Source organism: Dermacentor silvarum, chromosome 2 (genome assembly GCF_013339745.2).
Source record: "Dermacentor silvarum isolate Dsil-2018 chromosome 2, BIME_Dsil_1.4, whole genome shotgun sequence".
In the NCBI taxonomy this organism is placed as follows: domain Eukaryota; kingdom Metazoa; phylum Arthropoda; class Arachnida; order Ixodida; family Ixodidae; genus Dermacentor; species Dermacentor silvarum.
In genome coordinates, this window is record NC_051155.1 from 15,126,342 (window position 1) to 15,146,256 (window position 19,915).

At 47.5% G+C, this 19,915-nt stretch overlaps 1 protein-coding gene across 5 annotated transcripts in view; it reads left to right on the top strand.

Moving 5' to 3' along the window:
* The first annotated feature begins 11,224 nt into the window (after nucleotides 1–11,224).
* Nucleotides 11,225–19,915, top strand: part of LOC119441332 (RNA-binding motif, single-stranded-interacting protein 1-like) — a 116,773-nt gene continuing 108,082 nt past the window's right edge. Inside the window, exon 1 of one of the 5 annotated variants that reach the window (XM_049661160.1) lies at nucleotides 11,225–11,466. In XM_049661160.1, coding sequence (XP_049517117.1) covers nucleotides 11,377–11,466 — 90 coding nt within the window. In that variant the 5' untranslated portion in view covers nucleotides 11,225–11,376. The remainder of the gene's footprint in view (nucleotides 11,467–19,915) is intronic. The other 4 variants (XM_049661158.1, XM_049661162.1, XM_049661161.1 and 1 more) reach the window with 4 other exon arrangements.

Consider the following 19,915-nt stretch of genomic DNA (forward strand, 5'->3'; position numbering starts at 1 on the left):
CCCCACGCTTCCGCTGGGGCATACGGCGCGCGGCGAAGATTTTATCTATACGGAACGTCACGGCGACGGCGACGGCGACGACGACGGCGACGACGACGCCGACGGCAGAAATCCGGTTGAAGTGTCCATATAATTGCTATCGCAATAAAAAATGCACTACACAGACGTTCTGCGAGAAAAACTGGGCGCCGCCAGCATCCGCGTAGCGAACGCGCGCTCGCCAGCAGACGACGCGCTTGACAACGACAGCAAAACTGAAGACGACGCGTTGTATAATCCATGCCTCAAATATATATGTTTAGCAAGATGGTCTAAACATAAACTTGCAGTTGAAATAAAGCACTATTTTAAGAGCGTACTATGCGCAATCGGCCTCGGCGCCCGCAGCGAAAGTACGTTGAATATGCCGCGGAGCGCGTCTCCGCCCCAATCCAGTTAGGGTGCCTCGATGCCCAGCGCCAACGGCGGCGCTGGCATCGAGGCACCCTAAATCCAGTTCGCTCGCAGCGCCCTCGCATAATTTTTCCACACGCGGCGCCTCAGCGGGAGAGCGCCGTTCGGCCCACTCGACCATTATAGTACACTCTACCCAAAACCCTGTCACCTCCTACCCTGTCGGTGACGTCAGCGCACGGGAAGAAGACTGCGCCCCCACCGCCGCCGCCCAGCGGCAAGGACACCTGCTACTTCCCGGCCCTCAAGACAGATGGCGCTCCCGGCGCCCGGGCAGAGAGGCTCCAAGATTCAAGAAACGTAGAATCGGTAGAAGAAATAGACGTAAGCACCAGGGGCAAGGTCATTCTGACATAGGGTACATTAACATGCAAGGTGGCAGGAATAGGCTGAAGTGGGAGGAGATAGACGAGCAACTAAGGCAAGAAAAGCTGATGGTATACGGGTTTGTGGAGACACATCTTAGGGACATGGAGCAGCCTCCCTGTAATCTTGACTATGCATGGGAATATTGCAATAGAACAGAGGGCAGCAGAAAAGGGGGTGGAATTGGTGCATTCATTCATAAAAGTATGAACTGGCAAAGGGTCAAACAGGAATGCAAGGAGCATCTATGGCTAAAAATGAAAGTTGCAGGAGAGCAGACACTCCTTGGCTTTGTATACCTGTGGACAGGAGCAAATGCCAAAGAGGAAAACAAAAAAATGCTGGAATGCATATCAAGTGACATTAATGAGCTAGGAGAAGGGTGCGAGATTATTATACTAGGAGATATGAACGCACACATAGAAGACATGGACGGGTACACAGACTCAACAGGCAACATGATGCTGGATATGTGTGAAATGCATGACTTAGTTGTATGCAACAGTACTGAGAAGTGTGAAGGGCACATAACATGGGAGGTAGGGAGCCTGCAGTCGACGATAGATTATGCACTATTGTCACATAGGATGCACGATAGGCTAAATGTAATGAGCATAGATGAATATGGCTCCAGAAGTCTAGGTAGTGATCACAAACGTATTAAGGTGAGTTTTAGAAGGCAAATGAAAGTAGGTAGGAGGCAAGATGAACAACCAGGTGGGATATTTTACTCGGAAAAGCAGCTTGAAATAGCAACCCAGCAAATTCAGGAAGTAATTTCAGAGGATACAAAAACAGAATGGACATATGCAAATTTAACAGGACTATTTGAGCTAGAGCTTACTAAGGTACCAGTCAGGACAAAAGGGAACAGAAGACGTAAACCCAAGAGCTAGTGGGATGAGGAGGTTAAGAAGGCCATAGAGAAACGTCAGGAAGCATCCAGGGAACACAGATATTCAAAGCGGAGGGGTGAACCAGAAGCTGATGTAGGCAGAAAATGGAATAACTTTTTAAACTGTAGAAGGGAAGCATCCCATTTGATCAATGAGAAGATCAGAAGAAAGGGGAGCCAATGGTTGTCAGAAGTAAACAAAAAGGATAGAAAAGCAGCGAAGAAATTTTGGAAACATCTCAACTCCTTGAGTAATAAGACTAGCCTAGAGCAGAGGTTTATAGTTACAGCTCAAGGTGTTCGACTAGAGGGAGATGAGGCAATGGAACATATAAGAACAATGATGACAGAAAAATTTTAAGAACGAAACATAGCATGTGCCCAATCAGGTGAGGATGGACTAGTCAGTGCAGTGGCTCCACTGGCACAAAGCGGGTGGGAAAGGGCAGAGAAGAGGGTTCCTAGTAGCACGTCGACAGGTCCTGATGGCATCCCAATTATGTTGATAAAGACATTGGGCCCAAAATCTAAGAAAGCATTAAGAGAGGCAGTGAGAAAATTGATAACGGACCGTAAATCCCCCGACGGGTGGAGACTGAGCAGGATGAGCATGATATATAAGGGAAAGGGGGACAAAGCCGACATAAACAACTACCGTCCCATAACAGTGACGTCAATGGTTTACAGGGTGGTGATGCAGATTATAAAGGACAGACTGCAGGCATGGGTGGAGAGCGAGGAGGTGCTGGGGGAACTACAAAATGGGTTCCGAAAACAAAGAAGGTTAGAAGATAATCTGTTCTCATTGACACAGTGTATTGAAATAGCAGAAAAGGAACACAGGCCCCTATGGCTTGCCTTTCTGGATATCAAGGGAGCCTATGACAGTGTAATCCAAAAGGATTTGTGGGACATACTGGGCACTCTAGAGGTGGAAGATGGAGTAAGAAATCTTTTAAAAGATATCTATAAAAGTAACAAGGTGCTTATAAAATGGGAAAACAAGGTATCTGGGCCTATAGAGATACAGCAGGGGCTTAGGCAGGGGTGCCCTCTGTCACCTCTGTTGTTCATGCTGTATTTACAAGGATTAGAGAAAAAATTAGAGAGGAGCGGACTTGGCTTCAACCTTTCCTATTTCAAGCAAGGAGAATGGATTAAACAGTCATTACCAGGACTGATGTATGCGGATGACATTGTACTTATGGCTGACAGCAAGGAAGACTTGCAGAGATTAATGGACATCTGTGGTAAAGAGGGAGATAGCTTAGGTTTGAAGTTTAGTAAAGAAAAATCGGCAGTCATGACTTTTAATGATAATCAGGGCAGCGAGCATAGGATACAGGAGGTTACGCTGGAGGTGATGGATAAGTACAAATATCTTGGAGTGTGGATAAACAATGGGGCTGAGTACCTAACGGAACATGAAAAATATGTGACGGCTAAAGGTGGCAGAAATGCAGCTGTGATGAAAAATAGGGCACTGTGGAATTACAATAGGTACGAAGTGGTGAGAGGGATTTGGAAAGGGGTGATGGTCCCTAGTTTGACTTTCGGCAATGCGGTCCTGTGCATGAGGTCAGAGGTTCGAGCAAGGTTGGAAGTTAAGCAGCGAGGGGTAGGTAGACTGGCTCTGGGAGCACACGGAAATACACCAAATCAGGGGGTACAGGGTGACATGGGATGGATGTCATTCGAGGGCAGGGAAGTCAGCAGCAAGATAGAATTTGAGGAGCGATTGAGAGAAATGGCAGAAAAGCGGTGGGCAAGGAGAGTTTTCAGTTATTTGTACATGAGGAATGTTGATACAAAATGGAGGAAGCTGACCAGAAAACTGTCAATCAAATATTTGGATGGCAGGAGGGGTGCAAACCAGGAAACAGCGGTTAAGAAAAAGGTTAAGGAAACAGAGAGGGGTCTGTGGAAAACAGGGATGCAGACAAAATCAGCACTGGGAACATACCGAACTTTCAAGCAAGAAATTGCCAAAGAAAATATCTACGATAATTCTAGGGGAAGCTCTTTGTTGTTTGAAGCCAGGACGGGAGTATTGCGGATTAAGATGTACCGAGTCAAGTACCAAGGTATAGACACGTTGTGCTGTGCGTGTGGAGAAGAAGAGGAAACGGCTGAACACCTCATACTTTTGTGTAAAGGGCTTAACCCTACAGTGCAAGGCAACGGGGCTGATTTTTTCAAAGCATTGGGGTTTAGGGACAGTGAAGGCAAAATAGACTTTAAGCGGGTAGAAATAACCAAACAGAGGTTATTTGATTGGTGGATAAAATCAAGGCAGGGGTGAAATTTCACCCACCACAAAGTACAAAATATGTTAATAGTCATGGCTAGGTGGCGTATGCCACCGCCCGGTTTAAAGGGTTCAGCCTCATCCATCCATCCATCCATCCATCCATCCATCAACGCCTCAACACAGCTAATAGGTGAGCAGCTGGCCTAGGGTTGTCTCCTCCTCCCCTCCCACCGTCTCCCAGCTCGACGCGGAATACAAAAAATAGATCGACGTGCTCGGGGCACAAAATGAGCTTTTGCTCAACAAAATTTAATATTTAGAATCAAAATTGGCGCGCGCCGCTCCGAGCCCGCTGAACTCGGACGCTATGGAGAGCGACGCGGAGCTCTCGCCTGCCCTCGTGGCAACCATCTCCGCGATGGAGGCGCGCCTTACCTCCAAACTGGGATCTATGATCGAGACCGCCATGGACCAGATCTTGATCAAGGTCATGACTGCCGTCCCCGCGATGATCTCAGAACACATCATGGACAACCCCTGCCTCCTTCGCCGGTTGGGGCCCGTTAAGGACGTATCCCGTCCTTCAAAATTCAACTGTCTGATCAATGAGTCGGAGAATGAGGACAACTGCCCCGCTCATTCTGTCATCACCCCCTTGGAGGCGCAGAGAGCTGGCTCTGGGGCAGCCACTCCCTCCTCTTCCCCCTTACAAAATTCTAACCATGGCGAGACACCTTAATCAAAGGCGTTCCCCCATCTCCAATTCGTCCATTTCAACATCAATAACACAATGGAATTGTAGAGGTTTTAAGAACCGTACTAAACGGGCCAATTTCCGCCTCTACCTTGAAACCTTCGAGTCTTTACCAGCCGTGATTGCCCTCCAGGAGCCAGGACTGGGCGCTGCACTTCCAAACTACGCGACGTTCCAACAGGATCCCGCGTGTTGTCTTCTCGTACACAAAGCATACACAGCCAACTTAATGGATCTCGACCTACAGCTCGAGTGTTCCTATCTAATGGTGACTATCCTACCACTCCGCCGTAGGGGTCCTCCACTGCATGTGCTCAACGTGTATTGCTCTCCCAAACTCAAGCGAGTGAGTTTTGCGGACCTCTTTTGCCGCGCGCCAAGAGTAACGGGTCGCGATCCCCTCCTGATTGTGGGCGATTTTAACGCTCCCAGTCAGCTGTGGGGCTATCGCAGAGAGGAGTTGCGCGGACGTAAGCTGGCGGAGCTTGCGTCTACGTTGGGCCTCACCCTCCACACGGACCCCGTCCACCCAACCCGGCTAAGAAACTCCGTGACACGAGATACGTGCCCGGACTTGACCTTCACTCGCAACATAAGACACGCAGACTGGCTCAACACCGAGGAAACCCTCGGTACCGACCACTGCATCCTTAACACTACACTATGCACACGCCCCCTCAAGCGTTCCAAAACACAAGCCCGTATCCCAGATTGGACCACATTTAGGCAAAACTTTGACACATTAGATAACACACCCATTTCCGAGCAGGGTTACTCAGCATGGTCCCAACATCTGCTGAAACACCTTCGCTCACATGAAACCAGAGGTGTACCAACTATTTCTCGAGTGGGGGTGGGGGGGGGGGGGGGGGCAAACCGCAGATCTGACTCTCTCTCCCTCCATATATATACAGGGTGTTTCAGCGAACACTTTCTAAATTTATTTAAGGTTGCCTGTAGCAGATAGCCTAATTCTAGTTAATGAGCTGGTCTACTCGCAGAGGCGGACATTACTTGCACAAGAAATTGAAAAGCATAATCGAATCATTGACAATAATTCACTAATTAAGTTTTAACTAATTAACTGATGGCCCATATTACAATTCACAAATTGTAGCCGTGGAGTTCGCAAGGCGGATCCACTTGGAAATAATTCTCAGGATGACACCAGTTTCGAGATATTAATTCCCGAACTATGCGGAGAAATGCATTGGCGTTCCAGTTAATTTTGTGCTTGAATGCAAAAAGCGACGTTTTCTTAAGATACTAATTGGAATGCCAATGCATTTCTCCGCAAAGTTCGCGAGAAAACGCGCGTCAGGCCGTTGACTAAATTCGGCAAAGAGGAAAACAGGCGCCACTTTCACAAAGAGAAAGCTGGAAGTGAGACCAAAGACATGCCGACAGATAATTTAGGCCAGAATAACAGCGCAGCGAAAGACGAAAGAAAAACAAAAAAGGCATTCGAGGCTAGAAAACCGGTCGTCTGTTTCCGTTGCCAGGAGCCTGGACACCTTGCGATCGGCTGTCGGAAGCCTATAGGATTGTTTTTTCTTTCATGAATGACGACAACTTAGCGCTCCTAGAACCCTACCTTCGCGACCTCAGAGTGAACGGAACGCCATGTAGGGTACTTAGGGACTCGGCTGCGACAATGGACATCGTCCACCCCGCGTATGTGAAACCTGAGGATTTCACCGGGGAATGTGCATGGATCCGGCAGGTAGTTGAGGAAAATAGTGTCTGCTTGCCCATAGCCAACGTGAATATTGAGGGGCCGTTCGGACTATTGAGGACTGAAGCCGCAGTATCACAAAATCTGTCCAAACATTATCCCTACTTATTTTCAAATCGCTCAGAAATGCTGCTAAAGAAAAAGGGCCTGAGTTTTGGCGACCCTACGGTCCAAGCTCTCCCGCGTAACACGACTCAGAAAATCGCGGTAGAAGAGAACGATTGCGCCACGAAAGTGGAAACAGTGGCTCTTCCGGAGGCCGTTCCTTGCGGAGACAAGGCTTGTTTCAGCAGCCCTAAAAAGGTCAAGGAGGCGATGAAAAACTCCCTTGTACTTCCGCATTTGAGCGACGGTCCTGAACCGCCCAAAGGAGAGGAGACTGACATGGCGGCCAAGCAGAGCAGGAAAATGACACTCGGGGATAGCAGAGACACATTCAGTGACCGCCTGGCGAGGAAATAAATTTTTCAGGCGGCGCAAACGAGCGAAGTATTTAGCGCAGCGCAAATTCGAGAAAGACGCCACTCCGCAGCCCGTAAGCAAAGGGAACAGGCCATCATGCAGAACGTCAAAGGGCTCGTTATGGTGGTTGAGAAAACGGAGACGTCTAAGGCGGATGACATCAGAAAAGGGCGCGTCTCCGCGAGTAGGACTGCGGCTGAAAGGGGCAACCTGGCTGAGGTACGCGCGCACGCACAGGGTCAGTCAAACAGTCAATGAGGGGGAATGCGCCGCGAGAGGGAGAGCAAAGGAAGAATGGCGATTCTCCTCGCGTTTACGGCCTCCCTCTCTGAGACGCAAAAGAAAGCTGCGGCCACACGAATTGACAGGTGACGGGAGGGGGCAGTGTATGTCTGGCACCCTTTATTGCCCATGGCGAGGCCCAATGACTTTCAGATTGCGACCTAGTCGAGTGCGCATTAGGAGGTAGTAATTGTGGAATTGGGCGCCTCCATAAGGTTACCGTTTGTAAATTTGTAAATAGAGCACGTTGCATTTTCTTTTCATTTGTTAGTTATTAAGACCTTATTTCTTTTAACTTCAAAGGTTCCGCGTTAATCTCGGTGATTCGTTGTGATGATTGTTATGCGCGCCAGTTACGCGAATAAAACTGCGAAGCAGGTTTTGCGACGGTGGTGGCTCGTGAACGCGCTGTTTTTGTAGATAGGCATTGACATTAGAGGTTTGTAGAAACAAACCATTTTAGGTAATTTAATGCTTACAGGGTAGGTGCGTTTATCGGCTACCATTGCAGATAGAGTATGGCTTTTGGTTTTCTGGCTTTAAAATGCCACTTTATGAATCAGCTTAATTAGGAGTTCAAGCGGTCATCAGAGCGCAGTACATTTTGCCTTAGAAGCGCTGGTACTGGCAGATACTATTGACCCAACGAGTAACTAACTCACTGCGCAGCATTTATCCGTCTGATCATTTTCAATGCACTCTCAGTCTCTCAATAAATGTGGCTTTGCCGGGCAGGAGAAACAAAAACGTTAGGTATTAGGTTAATTGAAATATGCACTTAAGTCTAGTTTTTTCCTTTTGTTAATTTTCGGGAAGCTCGAACGAGGGCTGGAGGTTTAATTCTGATAAGGTTTTGCGTGAAGAATGTGTGAACCTGGCAGTTCTCATGGTCAGTTGGGTGCTCTCTGTTTGTTGTGCCTTGGGCTTGGCGTGGTCTATTTCCAGAGGGTGTCACCTGGCCTGCCTTGGAACGAACGGCGAAACAAAGCAGAGGCACGGGGTCTATGGTCTCTTCGAGGTGCTTGGATGCTGCAACCCCTTCGAGACCTCCTGTGGCGGTGGACGGGCTGTTATGATCGGCTTGGAACTGCACCTGTCAAATGTGGGAATCAAGCTTGAGCGCCTTTCCCGTGACGAGATAATCCTCTTTCATCCCCGAGAGAGCGTTACGGAGCAGACGAAAACGGCGAGCTACCAAGAAGGAGGAACCGAGGGAGAGGAGGTCGTCAACTTGACCGCCCGACAGAGGTCTAACACTTCCACAAGTTCCCCGAAGGAGTCATCCGCAGGTTATGATCTTCCTGGAATCTGTATCTCTCCAATGTGGGAAGCAAGCCCCAGCGCTTTTCCCGTGACGAGATAATCCCCTTCATCCCCGAGAAAGCGTCTCACCTCTACGGAGCAGACGAAAACGGCGAACTACCAAGAAGGGGGACCCGAGGGAGAGGAGGTCGTCAACTTGACCACCGGAGAGAGGACTTCCCCGAAGGAAACATCGGCCACCACGAGGGGATTTAAGGCCGTCCTGGCCCCCGTGTTAATCAGAACCGCTCGAGACTCGGATAGAGTCAAAACCATGTACCAATGAAGTGAATACAATATCTTTTCTATTTTTCATCCTCACGATTCCCGCTTTCATCGTCGTCTCTTGATTCCTGCGGTGACGACCCACCTCACCCGGTCGAGATTATATCAGCAGCAGACGCAGCCGCCCGCGCGCTATCTCACCGGGCTGTTTTCTCCTCCCCATCTGATCAGGAACCTGATTTTAATCCGGCCTATACCTTTAAAGATATTACAATATACTATCAAGATAGTCATCGCCTTTACCACCGCCCATGTAAAGGTCTTAGGAAGGAGGATGAGCGGCTCTTTCTCCGCCTTCTAACCAATACTTTGCTGTGCCCGGCAGTTCTAAAACATTTTGACCCCTCCTTTAGTGGCAACTGCCCACACTGTGGTGCGGTGTCTTCAGACACCTGTCACATGGTGTGGGCCTGCCCCTCCAACCCGGCCATCCCCCCCATCTCCAACCCAACCCGGGAAGACTGGAGAAGACTGGCGACCCTGCTCGGCTGCCACGACTTACAGGCCCAACAAGCCTTAGTTGGGCGCGCCCGGGCGGCGGCTACCGCCACTGGGGTCCCGAACTAGGGACCTCCACCCAGTATTTGTAAGGACCAGTCCCTTACGGGCTGGTCCAAGCATACTTCCTGTCCCTCCATAGCGAAATAAATGTTTTCACCACCACCCCACATCCCATTACCGTGGTTATCGGATGCACACACAATTCACACGGATAGCTATATCACAAAAAAAAAAACGCGAACAAAAATAAACGACGGACCCGAGCTCACCTTTCCGACAACAACAACAACGGCAACAACAATTTGACGAACGGCTGCTGCACCCAGCCGCTCGGCAAATAAGTATGGCCTTCCATGGATTTGTATGATCTTAGTTACTCGCGCGACACAAAACTTGTTCCGTGCACAAGATAGTCCTTGATGTCGGTGAAATCCACGCGATGCAGCAGCCCGACAACGCGCTGAAGTTCAGCGTCTTTCAGTTCAAGTGGGTCGACGCTGCCGCACAAGCTCACTTTTTCTTCGTAGCGCAATCGCTCAGGTTTATCTAAAAAGTGCATTATAGTCACCGAACACACCAATTTACTATAAATACTGAAGTGCAATCTTCCACTGAATCGTCCGTTGCGCTACTGCTAGCGCCTAGGCCTAGGCCGCCTAAGGACGACGACCGCCAACATGGTGGCAACCGCGGACGACGGTAGCGCTCCTCGCGGATGACGTCAAGTGCATGGAAGTCTCTGGTCGAGCAATACATATGAAATGGAGAATGATGTGCTCGAAATTGTCTCAAAAAGACAAACGCATCAGGAAATAGAAAATAGTGTGTTTAAATAGTTGAATGTCCACTATAGTATAATGTAGTATAAGGGTCTTTTCATGCACTGCAATAATACTTTGACAATAAATGCACTTTTCTTTTAATTTTATTTTCAGTAACACGTCTTTGATTGCTCTATGTATATATTTGGTATTTGCAAGGTGTCGTAAATACACGTGGTATGTCATTTACGTTTTACATTTTTGTGCAGATGGCTGTTTTGAATTTGTAAGCATAATGTGTAGCATATATGTGACGTTAAAATATTAATCCGTTGGTCCAAGCTTTGTTATACATATTTAGATTTTCTTTCTTCTTTTCCTTGTTCTTTTTGGGGCTTCACGTGCCAAAACCAGTTCTGATTATGAGGCACGCGGTGTGGAAGGGTTCAGGATTAATTTTGTCCACTTGGGGTTCTCTAACGTGCACTACAACGCAAGCACACGGGCGTTTTTGCATTTCGCTTCCTTTGAAAAACGGCCGCCGCGGCCGGGATACGATCCCGCGACCTCGTGCTCAGCAGCGCAAATTTAGATTTTTCATCTTGGTCGACATTCGCAATGTGTGTACGCCAATCAGATTAATGCCGTCTTTAACAAATGTATTTTGAAATAAAAATATATTAATTGAAAAAGAACGTAATAATGATGGAATAGTTATAATTTGAGTTCCCGAAAACAGTTTGGTATGGTCGGTGGAGTGCCGCTATATAAATTTAAATTGGAAATCTGCCACAGAATCACTGGCACTACTTCATAACCCATTTTTGCTCACACATGAGTGGCATGTGAGAGATTACACATAATGAAACTATGGTTAGATCAACCACTAAATTAAATGGCCATCGTGTCTCACGAATTTAGTTTCAAAAATTTGTATGGCTATCGGGGCCACCAACACCGATCGAAGCCGCAATCGCTTCGAATCTCGGAGGACGTACAGTTTGCGCAGCACTCTTTAGATGGCGCCACCCGCACACATTCTGCTTCTGCGGTGGCATTCCTCGAAAGGGGGTGGGGGAAAGTTGAGTGTGGCCACGTGACGTCTGGGCGGCCGGCACCAGCTTTTCCGCTAGCATCCCCTGGCGTGTCAGGCGGGCCTTATCCTTCGCGCCGCGCCCTTATACCTAGCGCCGCGGCCAAACCGTCCCCGCAGCAGCAGCAGCAGCAGCAGCAGCCGCGAGAGAAGGAAGCGGTTGTGGACGTGGTGGGGAGTGCGCGCGTGCCATGGCCTGCTGTGGATTACGGCGCTGAAAAGGACCCGAGCGGAGGATGCAGCCGTCTTTCCAGGCCGGCAAACAGGCGGCTGCCTACCGGGACCCTGCCGGCCGGAGGCCCGTCTACGCCGCCAACCCACGAAAGGTGACCCGGGGTCCGGGGAGGGGCTGCCTGTCACGGGCTCCCCTGTCAGCGGCGCTCGCTCGCGCCGCGATCGCCGGCCGCGCGCGGCCATCGGGCGCCGACGGCCGCTCGTTTATCGCATCCCCAGCGCGCCGCTGGCCACTGAACTCTCGTTTGGATCCGGAGTTCGGGCTCGCCGCCGCCGCCGCTCTCGGGTCTAGTTTTTTTTTTTTTTTTTCCCCACTCATTTCTCCGTGCCGCCTCTACCCCCCCTCCCTCCCCCACCTCCACGGAGGAAAGATTGCGCGAGGCTTTGACACAAAGCTTTCAAGTGGCATCCGAGAATGTCCACGGTGCGGGCGGAAATTAGCTTCTTAGCTAATTTATATTCCTTTCTTCCGATCAGAAACGCGCATCGACTACACCGGGCGGGAAGGGATCTGGCAGCCGCGGCGCGGGGGGAGACCCCAAAAAACGGGCAAACCCGGGCAGGGCTGTTGACACGATCGTTTCCGAGTCAAGCGCCGTCGGTAGGTGCGATGGCGCCCCCCTCCTCCCCCCCCTCCGTGCCATGACGGAGACGAGTCTTCCTCGTCCGACGCGAAAAAGCCCCTTGGCCGCACGACATGTGACCAACTTGTCAGCGCAGAGATCTCGCTTGCACCGTTTGCTGCCGGGCACCGGGAGGGGACTTTTTTTCGGCCGCTTGTCAGAGCTGTGTCGAAGGCCGTTCTGCCGATTACGGGCAACCCTCGCCGCCAACAATCCGCCGTCGGAACGATGTGCATTTCAGTCCCGAAGAAATAACGCGCGTTTAAACGTCTCGGCTGCGCGTTGCACGAACTGACTCGTCATTGTGAGTCGGCTCGTAAACGCTGCGACCGAGCTTCTCTCTCGGCGGGCAGCGCGCGCGGGCTGCGCTGCGGCCGACGATCGTCATCGAAAACTCGCCGACTAAAACGGGCATTGTTTTGCGTTTGTTTCGCGTTTGCTGTATCGCGGCTTTGGTGTGCACGGTAGTTGAAATGCCGTTTTGCATGTGTGCAGTGACCACGTAAGGCTTAGTATCGCCGTGTGGAATTCACTTTCCGCTTCGAGTGCTCGTCTGAAGCAGGGTGAAATGAATTGCCAGCACTCGGTTCTGGCAACACTGCGCTGAAAGGCGTTTTGCGCTTCGGCTGGTATCTGCGGCGATCGTAGCCGTGTGTTAGCGCGAGTGCGGAGCGTTTAGCGTTGCCGTCGCGCCTTGGCTTTCGTACTCGTAAGCTGTTACTTTGAATGAATCGTGGCAAATGCGACTGTTCATGTGAAAACGGGAATCTGCTATTGCTTGCGCATCGTTCAGCGGGACCCGTGTATTCCAGCTGTGGTAAGCCCTAGTAAACAGTGCAGAATAGTTGGAAAACAAAACAAAACTGCGTGCGATTGGTCGTGGCGAAAAGTGTCGAGTTAGCACGCAGTCCCTTTGTTTGGCTGTGTTTTCTTTGTGAAGGCTTATTACGGCAATGCGTTACTGCAGTTGGTATGGCTCTAAAAAGCTGAGCACTGTCGCTCGCCTGGCGTTGAGGCAGAATACAGTCGGTGGCCATAGCATTTCCATTTGTGAGAGATCTGTGTGATTGAAGAAAGTGCCTGAATTTGTGCATCGTTCTGCATTGCTCGATGCCTCCGGCAAGAGAGAACTTGGAGGAAGGCAGAGAGGCCAGTTTGTGAAAATGGATGCGGCAAAATGGTTTAACAGCCTTGCGGCATTGCTACGTTAGGTGTGGGCACTGTAACACAGCTTTGGCGATGCTGTTGACCCCAAGGAAAGTCATTGTAAGGTGATCAGGCATTCCAGGAAAAAGTCTTCCGCTTTGGCACACATGCAGTACATGCCCACAATGTATACTTGCAGCTTTGTTGCTGCTAGCACTGGCCCTGTGATATTAATTGCACAATGTTATTAGTGGTTGGTACCTGTCGGACATGCGGGATCATGTGCAGCAAACTCAGTAGATGCTTTGATGTTCAGTAAACCTTGTTGTCAGTGTAATTATTATTTTTTTTATGTAGCTGCAAGACAACACTTGACTGCAGGTATGGGTGACAGGGAAAGCCACCCTTTACGTGAGGCGTCCAGCAGAGCCCATGTTAACTCGGGTTGGAGCACGTGTGTTTGCTCGTTGCTGAATAGAAAATGCAGATTTGGAAAATTGAAATGCACATTAATTCTGGGCTCTTCTGGCTAACTGTAGCTTTACTGGTAAATCTGTGCCTCCTTTATTGCTTGAATAAAAGCAATAAAAACTGCACAAAAAAGTATAAAAAAAGGAATAATTGCACATGAAAATAGTATGTAAAGTTAGAGCATCCAAAATTGACTTTCCATCTTCTGCTACCACTGGGGTAAAATTTGTGAGCTTGCTTTTAAAGACTGAAACAGGTGTCTATAGTTTGTGGCAGCCGAAGAGTGTAGTGACAAATTTAGCGCTGTCCAAATAAAAAGAGAAATTGTGCGGAGGGGAGGCACCAGCCAAATACATTCTCTCGTATACGTGATGTCATGGTTCGTGGAGTTGCACAGGGCAAATGCAGTGCAGTTTTGTAGATGAAGCTTTTACTGGATTCTCAGGCTGTCGCCAAGTGCATTGTGTAGAAGCGTATATTCACATATCTTGTCACTCTGCATTTTTCGACCTGGAAGGCGAACTGACACACATCTCGCGGCAGCCTGTGTAGCAGCTGGTAGGGATAGTTTGTGCACCTCAGTGAATGAAAGTGTGTGTGAGTGCTCACTCGATTTGGAAGCTTTTATGTGGAGAGTGTTGTTTTTCATGTCACACCTGCGTATTGCTGAGGCACGTGAGGTTCCCGCTTGCTGCTACTCAAGCACCACTGTTCTGATTTAGGAGCTCAGTACTGGTATGTCACGAAATCATGACTGCTGTCTAGGAGAGGTAAAGGTGGGAATAACATATTTTCAAATATTTCCGGTCGCTAGATTTTGGTGTGAGCCAAGTGCAAAAACACTCGCATACATTGCCTTAGGTGCGCATTAAGGAACCTCGGAGTATTTCAAGTCAGGATAGGGATCATGTAACGTTTTTGTTCCAGTGCTATTGTGTTTCCCGCTTCGTCAAGTCGCCACCGCCCACATCACCACCCCTGGCCATGAAGGGTGGATGACAAGAGAGGAACACAATAAAGTGATCCTCGGTCCTGTACAAATCATCCAAGTGGTGGAAGTTTCATGAAAGGGAAAATTGTCATTCACCCAAGACTAGCGCAAAGGTTTCATGCGTAACTGATGTAGGAGTGTGCAAATATTGAAAATTTCTAATTGAATAGTTCTCGCTAGGCGAGTCGAGAATTTGCTATTTGAATATATTTAATCTGATTACGTTTAATGGAGCTAGAAGCATTTCTAGCTCCAATAAATATAAATTGGTGGCACACAAAGGTAATGCTCGCGTGCAGTTATATTGTCACTTGGAACAAGCCATTTTTATTGCTTTATGCGGCTTTATTTCAGTCATAAATTTTTCGGTCAACAATTTTGCACCCGTGTTTCATAATATAAGTAAATATAGGTTCTCTCGCTCTACTTTTGTTTCAACTTGTAGGTTGTTAAGCACGGAGCAGACACGACAGGGCATTGCAGGTTATTTCTTTTTCTCCATCTAGTTGAGCTGTTATGCATATTTGTTCATGCTATTTCCGGGCATACGAGCATAGTGCCAAGAAAGACTGATACAAGGCAGTGAACACTGCCTTGTATCTGGCTGCACCATTTAACATGTCAAAACTTCATTCAAAAGAAAAGTGCATTGTGAGATTACATGTTTCTACTTTTATTTTCTACATCCGTTTCACCAACTTCCCGAGATTTTGCAGCATCTGCATTGTCTTTAATGTATTTACCTAACCACCATGGACACTTGAAAACTTAAATTACCTTTTGTTGGACTCATTACGCGATCAATTACAGTAGATATTCAACTCACTTCAACAAAGAATTACTAAAAATGGAAAGCAGTCGTGAGTTGCACGATGCCCTAGCACACAAGCTTAATGGTTAATGATTTTCCCCACACTGTATCAGCTGCCATGTTAATCTATTATTTTATATCTCTCAGAATTGATTTAAAATTTGTTTCATTCTTCTTGCATTGAAATGATCACACGCAAAGCAATGCAAGGCAGCACATCATTGACTGCTGCCAGAAGACCAAATATCTTTGTGCAGAAACAAAAGATTGTCTAATGACTTCACCTTTAAGCACATCTGCTGTGAAAAAAATGTAGCCAGCTGCACCGAAAATTATTTCACGGGATGTCTCCTATACCAAAACGCTTTCTGCAAAAATACTTTTAGCAGATTTTTTGCTGCGAGTCTTCCACACTTCAGACAGGTGTACCATCTCTTTAATGCCATTGCTATGCAAATATCTAACTGGTCATTTTGTTCAGACACTGTAACATCTTGCCACTCGTGAAATTTGCCCTTTGCCACCACTCCAACCTGGCTAATGTGCTTCGCCATGTTGACAGGTAGCGCTGTTATCAAACTCGTTGCACCACCTCCATAAATGTGGGGTCATACACCTTTTGCCTAAGCACTAAGCTCACCTTTAGGAATCCAAGGTCCTAAGCCTTTGCAGTCACGCACAATTACCCTATTTGTGGTCGTTCCAGTTAGGAGCCATTTTCCGTATTTAGGCACCATGCAGAAAAAGCACTCTGATTTATTAATCAAAATTTAGTTATTCCTGAGGCTTTCAACAGTACTTGATCACTTTGTGGTAACCCTTGAAGCACTCTCCTGGATGGAGGTCAGGATTTGCACTGCACGTCTGTAGGGTCCTTATTTGTGATTCCAAGTAATTGCTCGCCACCTAGTGGCCTCGCCGAGAACCAGCCGATCAAGGTTCAGGCTTGAAGCGGAAGAGGGTCTCCAATCACGGCATCCCCTCGTATATCTCAAATTGTCACAGTGCCGCTGCGATCAAGCCTGAAAAAGAAAAAAAGAACAGATGGGGGGTCAAGACTCTTCCTTTGTACCACTATGCGGGGCGTGTCCTTGCGGTGGGAAGACGTATCATTTTATCGTTTCCCGAAAGAAGCAGACGACGTACATTGGAGAGAGCGACATGTATAAGAAACTTGCATATATTTCAAAGGTGACTGGCACTATTCTGGTTTGTTTGAAACATTTCACTTGGGACAACTTTTTTCTTGCAAGTGAGTTGACCATTGGTTCACTTTCATATACTTTAAATACCTTGTTGCCGTTTCAAATCGCAGAGTTTACTTTCATTTAGGCCGGCACTTAAACAAATTGTAGTGATGTATGCTTAAGCTTCATCCGGTTTTGTTCAGTTTTCTACTCCAGCACGCGTGTAACTTAGGCTTTACGCAGCAGGAATATTTCTGCTAATCTGCTTTTGTCTGCAGGCATGGTAGCAGGAACTATAACTAGCTCAGAAGGCCTGAATTTGATTCTGACACATGTTATATCACGCGGGGGGACATATCATTTTGATAGCATGCTTTAGTTTAGTGGTGTAAGCAGACGATTCTGTTTTTTTATTCAGTGCAGTGGGTTGTCTGTTTACTTTTTGGCAAAAAATTTAGACGCAACTGCAAATATAACTCATTTCAGTTTTGGAGTATTCAGAATAGCCTGCGCACAGCTCTGCTAGTTTGCTTTCTGACACCGTGCACGCAACTAAATTCTATTACAACTGGTTCAGTTCGTTTCCAAGTCATGCATTTACGCTAATCCAAGTGTCCTTGCTCAAAAGAAAACCCTCAGTAAATTTCGGAAACATGTTGGAAGAAATGCAACTTGGCCCGATTGGTTGTCATTCACTTATGTTTAACCGGGTTTGTGGGTGTCTGCTGTGTTCCCAAGCCTGGGCCCTACTTTGAATACTGCATACTGCGAGCACGGACAAGCGCCAGTCATTGGATGCAAACAACCCTATCACACGGATCAGCTGAATAAAAAGAGAAACGTGCACCCTGACTCACAAACGGAACTATTATGTGTTTTTATCCCAAGACAAACCAGGTAACTTAAGTTTCTAACCTCGATATATCAGTGCACAATATCCATATTTAGCTTCTGAAGGCACGACAAATGGGACTGCCTATAAATTGTGGGATCCTATGTTATGCACTGCAACACGAGTTGCAACGCGGAGTTGCCTATGAAGGTCGAAAACAGTCAAGTATGTGAGCAACGCTGCAAACAGTTGCTTGCACCTTTCTTGGAGGCAAGCCATGCACAAGTACTTCAATCCTGCTCGCTTGGACAGCTCTTTGTCCTTAAAAAAATAAAACGTCGGATGCGGCTCGCTCGGCAGGTCGGAGGTTTGCACGTGCAGCACAACCGCAGTTTCGTCACTGAAATCCTTGAGAGCAATCGAAATAATGCGATCGGCAGCAAGAGCCCTTTCAGCTTTGAAGTTGATGCAACACCTCGATTCGATGCGAAAAACAAGAAACTTGAGCACAGCACCCAGTGAAACATCCGCTGTGACCCAGGATGTTGTAGCCATCATTGTTTATTTGGACAGACTTGCCAGCACAAGTGACAGATTCTGGAGTAACCAATAGCCTTCTATGTTGCTCTTATCCAAGCACGTTTTCCGATCATCTGAAGGTGAAATATATTCATCCATGGCACTAAAATTCTGATTCACTGAACTGATGTGAATTTCGTCTATAAAATGCACATACAGAAAATGCTACTACCCCGCCAGCACTTCACACCACAAATCATGCAAAAATCTCTTCAAGCATGAAGAAAGCAAACAAACAAATGTGCTGTCCATGTCTGGGGATATTGTGAAGTACAGTTATTACTTGAGAAAGCTCGTGCTCCCAACTCAGAGGACAAGGGAATGCAAGTGTGTTGGGCACCACCTGACATCTGACCGGAAGGTTGGATGTTGCAAAGAGCTGCAATTTTTATGGTCTACAGTTGTGCAGAGTTATAAATAGCCTACCCGAGCCTATTACGAGCCCAATTGAACCCCGAATCTACTTGAGTGTGATTTTGCTAAATTTGGCTAAATTAGCTAAATTTGCTTATTGGGCCTGTGCCTAGCCTCTCAGCAGGACCCGTTCTTTCGGTTGAGCACGTGCGGTGCTCTAGTTCGTGGCCTTATGGTCCAGAACATGGAGTACACACATTTGCATTGCAACAAAAGGATAATATTAGAAACAGTGGACACCATGGCATCATAAAGTGGTTTGTGGTTGTGCTTATACATGCTACAAAAATATCTTCCACCTGAAATTGCGCATAAAAAAGACATCTTTCATTGTGCAAATACATTCAGTGAGGAACACGATTTAAAAGAAAAGCAAAAAAAGTTGATCAATTCTGCTGCCAAAGCAGTCTTTATTCAAAAAGATTACACTATAAATAGGTTACTCACTACCAGAAGAGCGAAGAATTTCCGAGCAATATGAAAAAAAGAATGAAGTGCAATAAGTTTTGCAGCACAAAATGGGACAGTGTGAGAGGATGCGAAATGATGGGAAGAAATTATAAGACGAGAAGGAGCATCTTCTATAGCTGGTCCTGTTCTTTGTGATGCTCTTTTCTGTTTGTGGTTTCTTTACATCATTTCAAGTCCTGTCACACCATAACAACAATGAACCAACTGGACAAGCATGGTACAGGATGGTGTGTGCAGCAAAAGCTCTTGTGCCACTTTAATTAAAAGTAAACTTTCCCTATGCTTTCCTTGGCTCCATTTATGTTCTCATCACATGGGTGTTACTCAGTTTGCAATAGATCACCACGTTCAGAGTACGTGCACAGTGGGCCTGTCGCTGCCACAGTGACCACTACACTCGCGGACAGCTCTCTGTGGCAATGAAGGGAAAGCAAATGTGTCACTGCGCCAAGTATTCCGGCAGCATTTCTTGGCACAGACACGGAACCAGCATAGTTTCCACTCATGATTGTTTCTCATTTCGGAAGAGAAAAGCAGAAAAATAAAGCAGATCTAACACTTAGTCATCTGTTTTGTCTTAGTTTGCTGTTGTAAATGAGATGTCTTCTCTTCCTGGAGCTTTGAGCTGATGTGGATGAGAATGTGGGACATATTTTGGGAGCGCTCCTGTTTGTGCACGCTTTACCTCCTTTGTGGCTTTCCCTACAGTTGTCTGCGAGTAAAGTTCTCACCACCTTGTCGCTCTATTTGGGATCAAGGGAGCTTTGGCAGAAATGACAAGGAGAATGCTGTTGTGGATTGTAGAGGCCAAGTTGGGAGGTGTGTCACCTCAACCCCAGTGCCATTGTAGCACTCTTTAATGGGATTGGCATTCTCTGGGAACTGCACATGCTTTTTGGTATGATGCCCGTTTCTGAACGTCTGTCACACCAGCTTGGGCCGTTGGGTACGTGTGACACGAGTCATTCATGGCTAATCCTCCAGAATGGGCCACTAGCTAGATGCTGGGACAACAA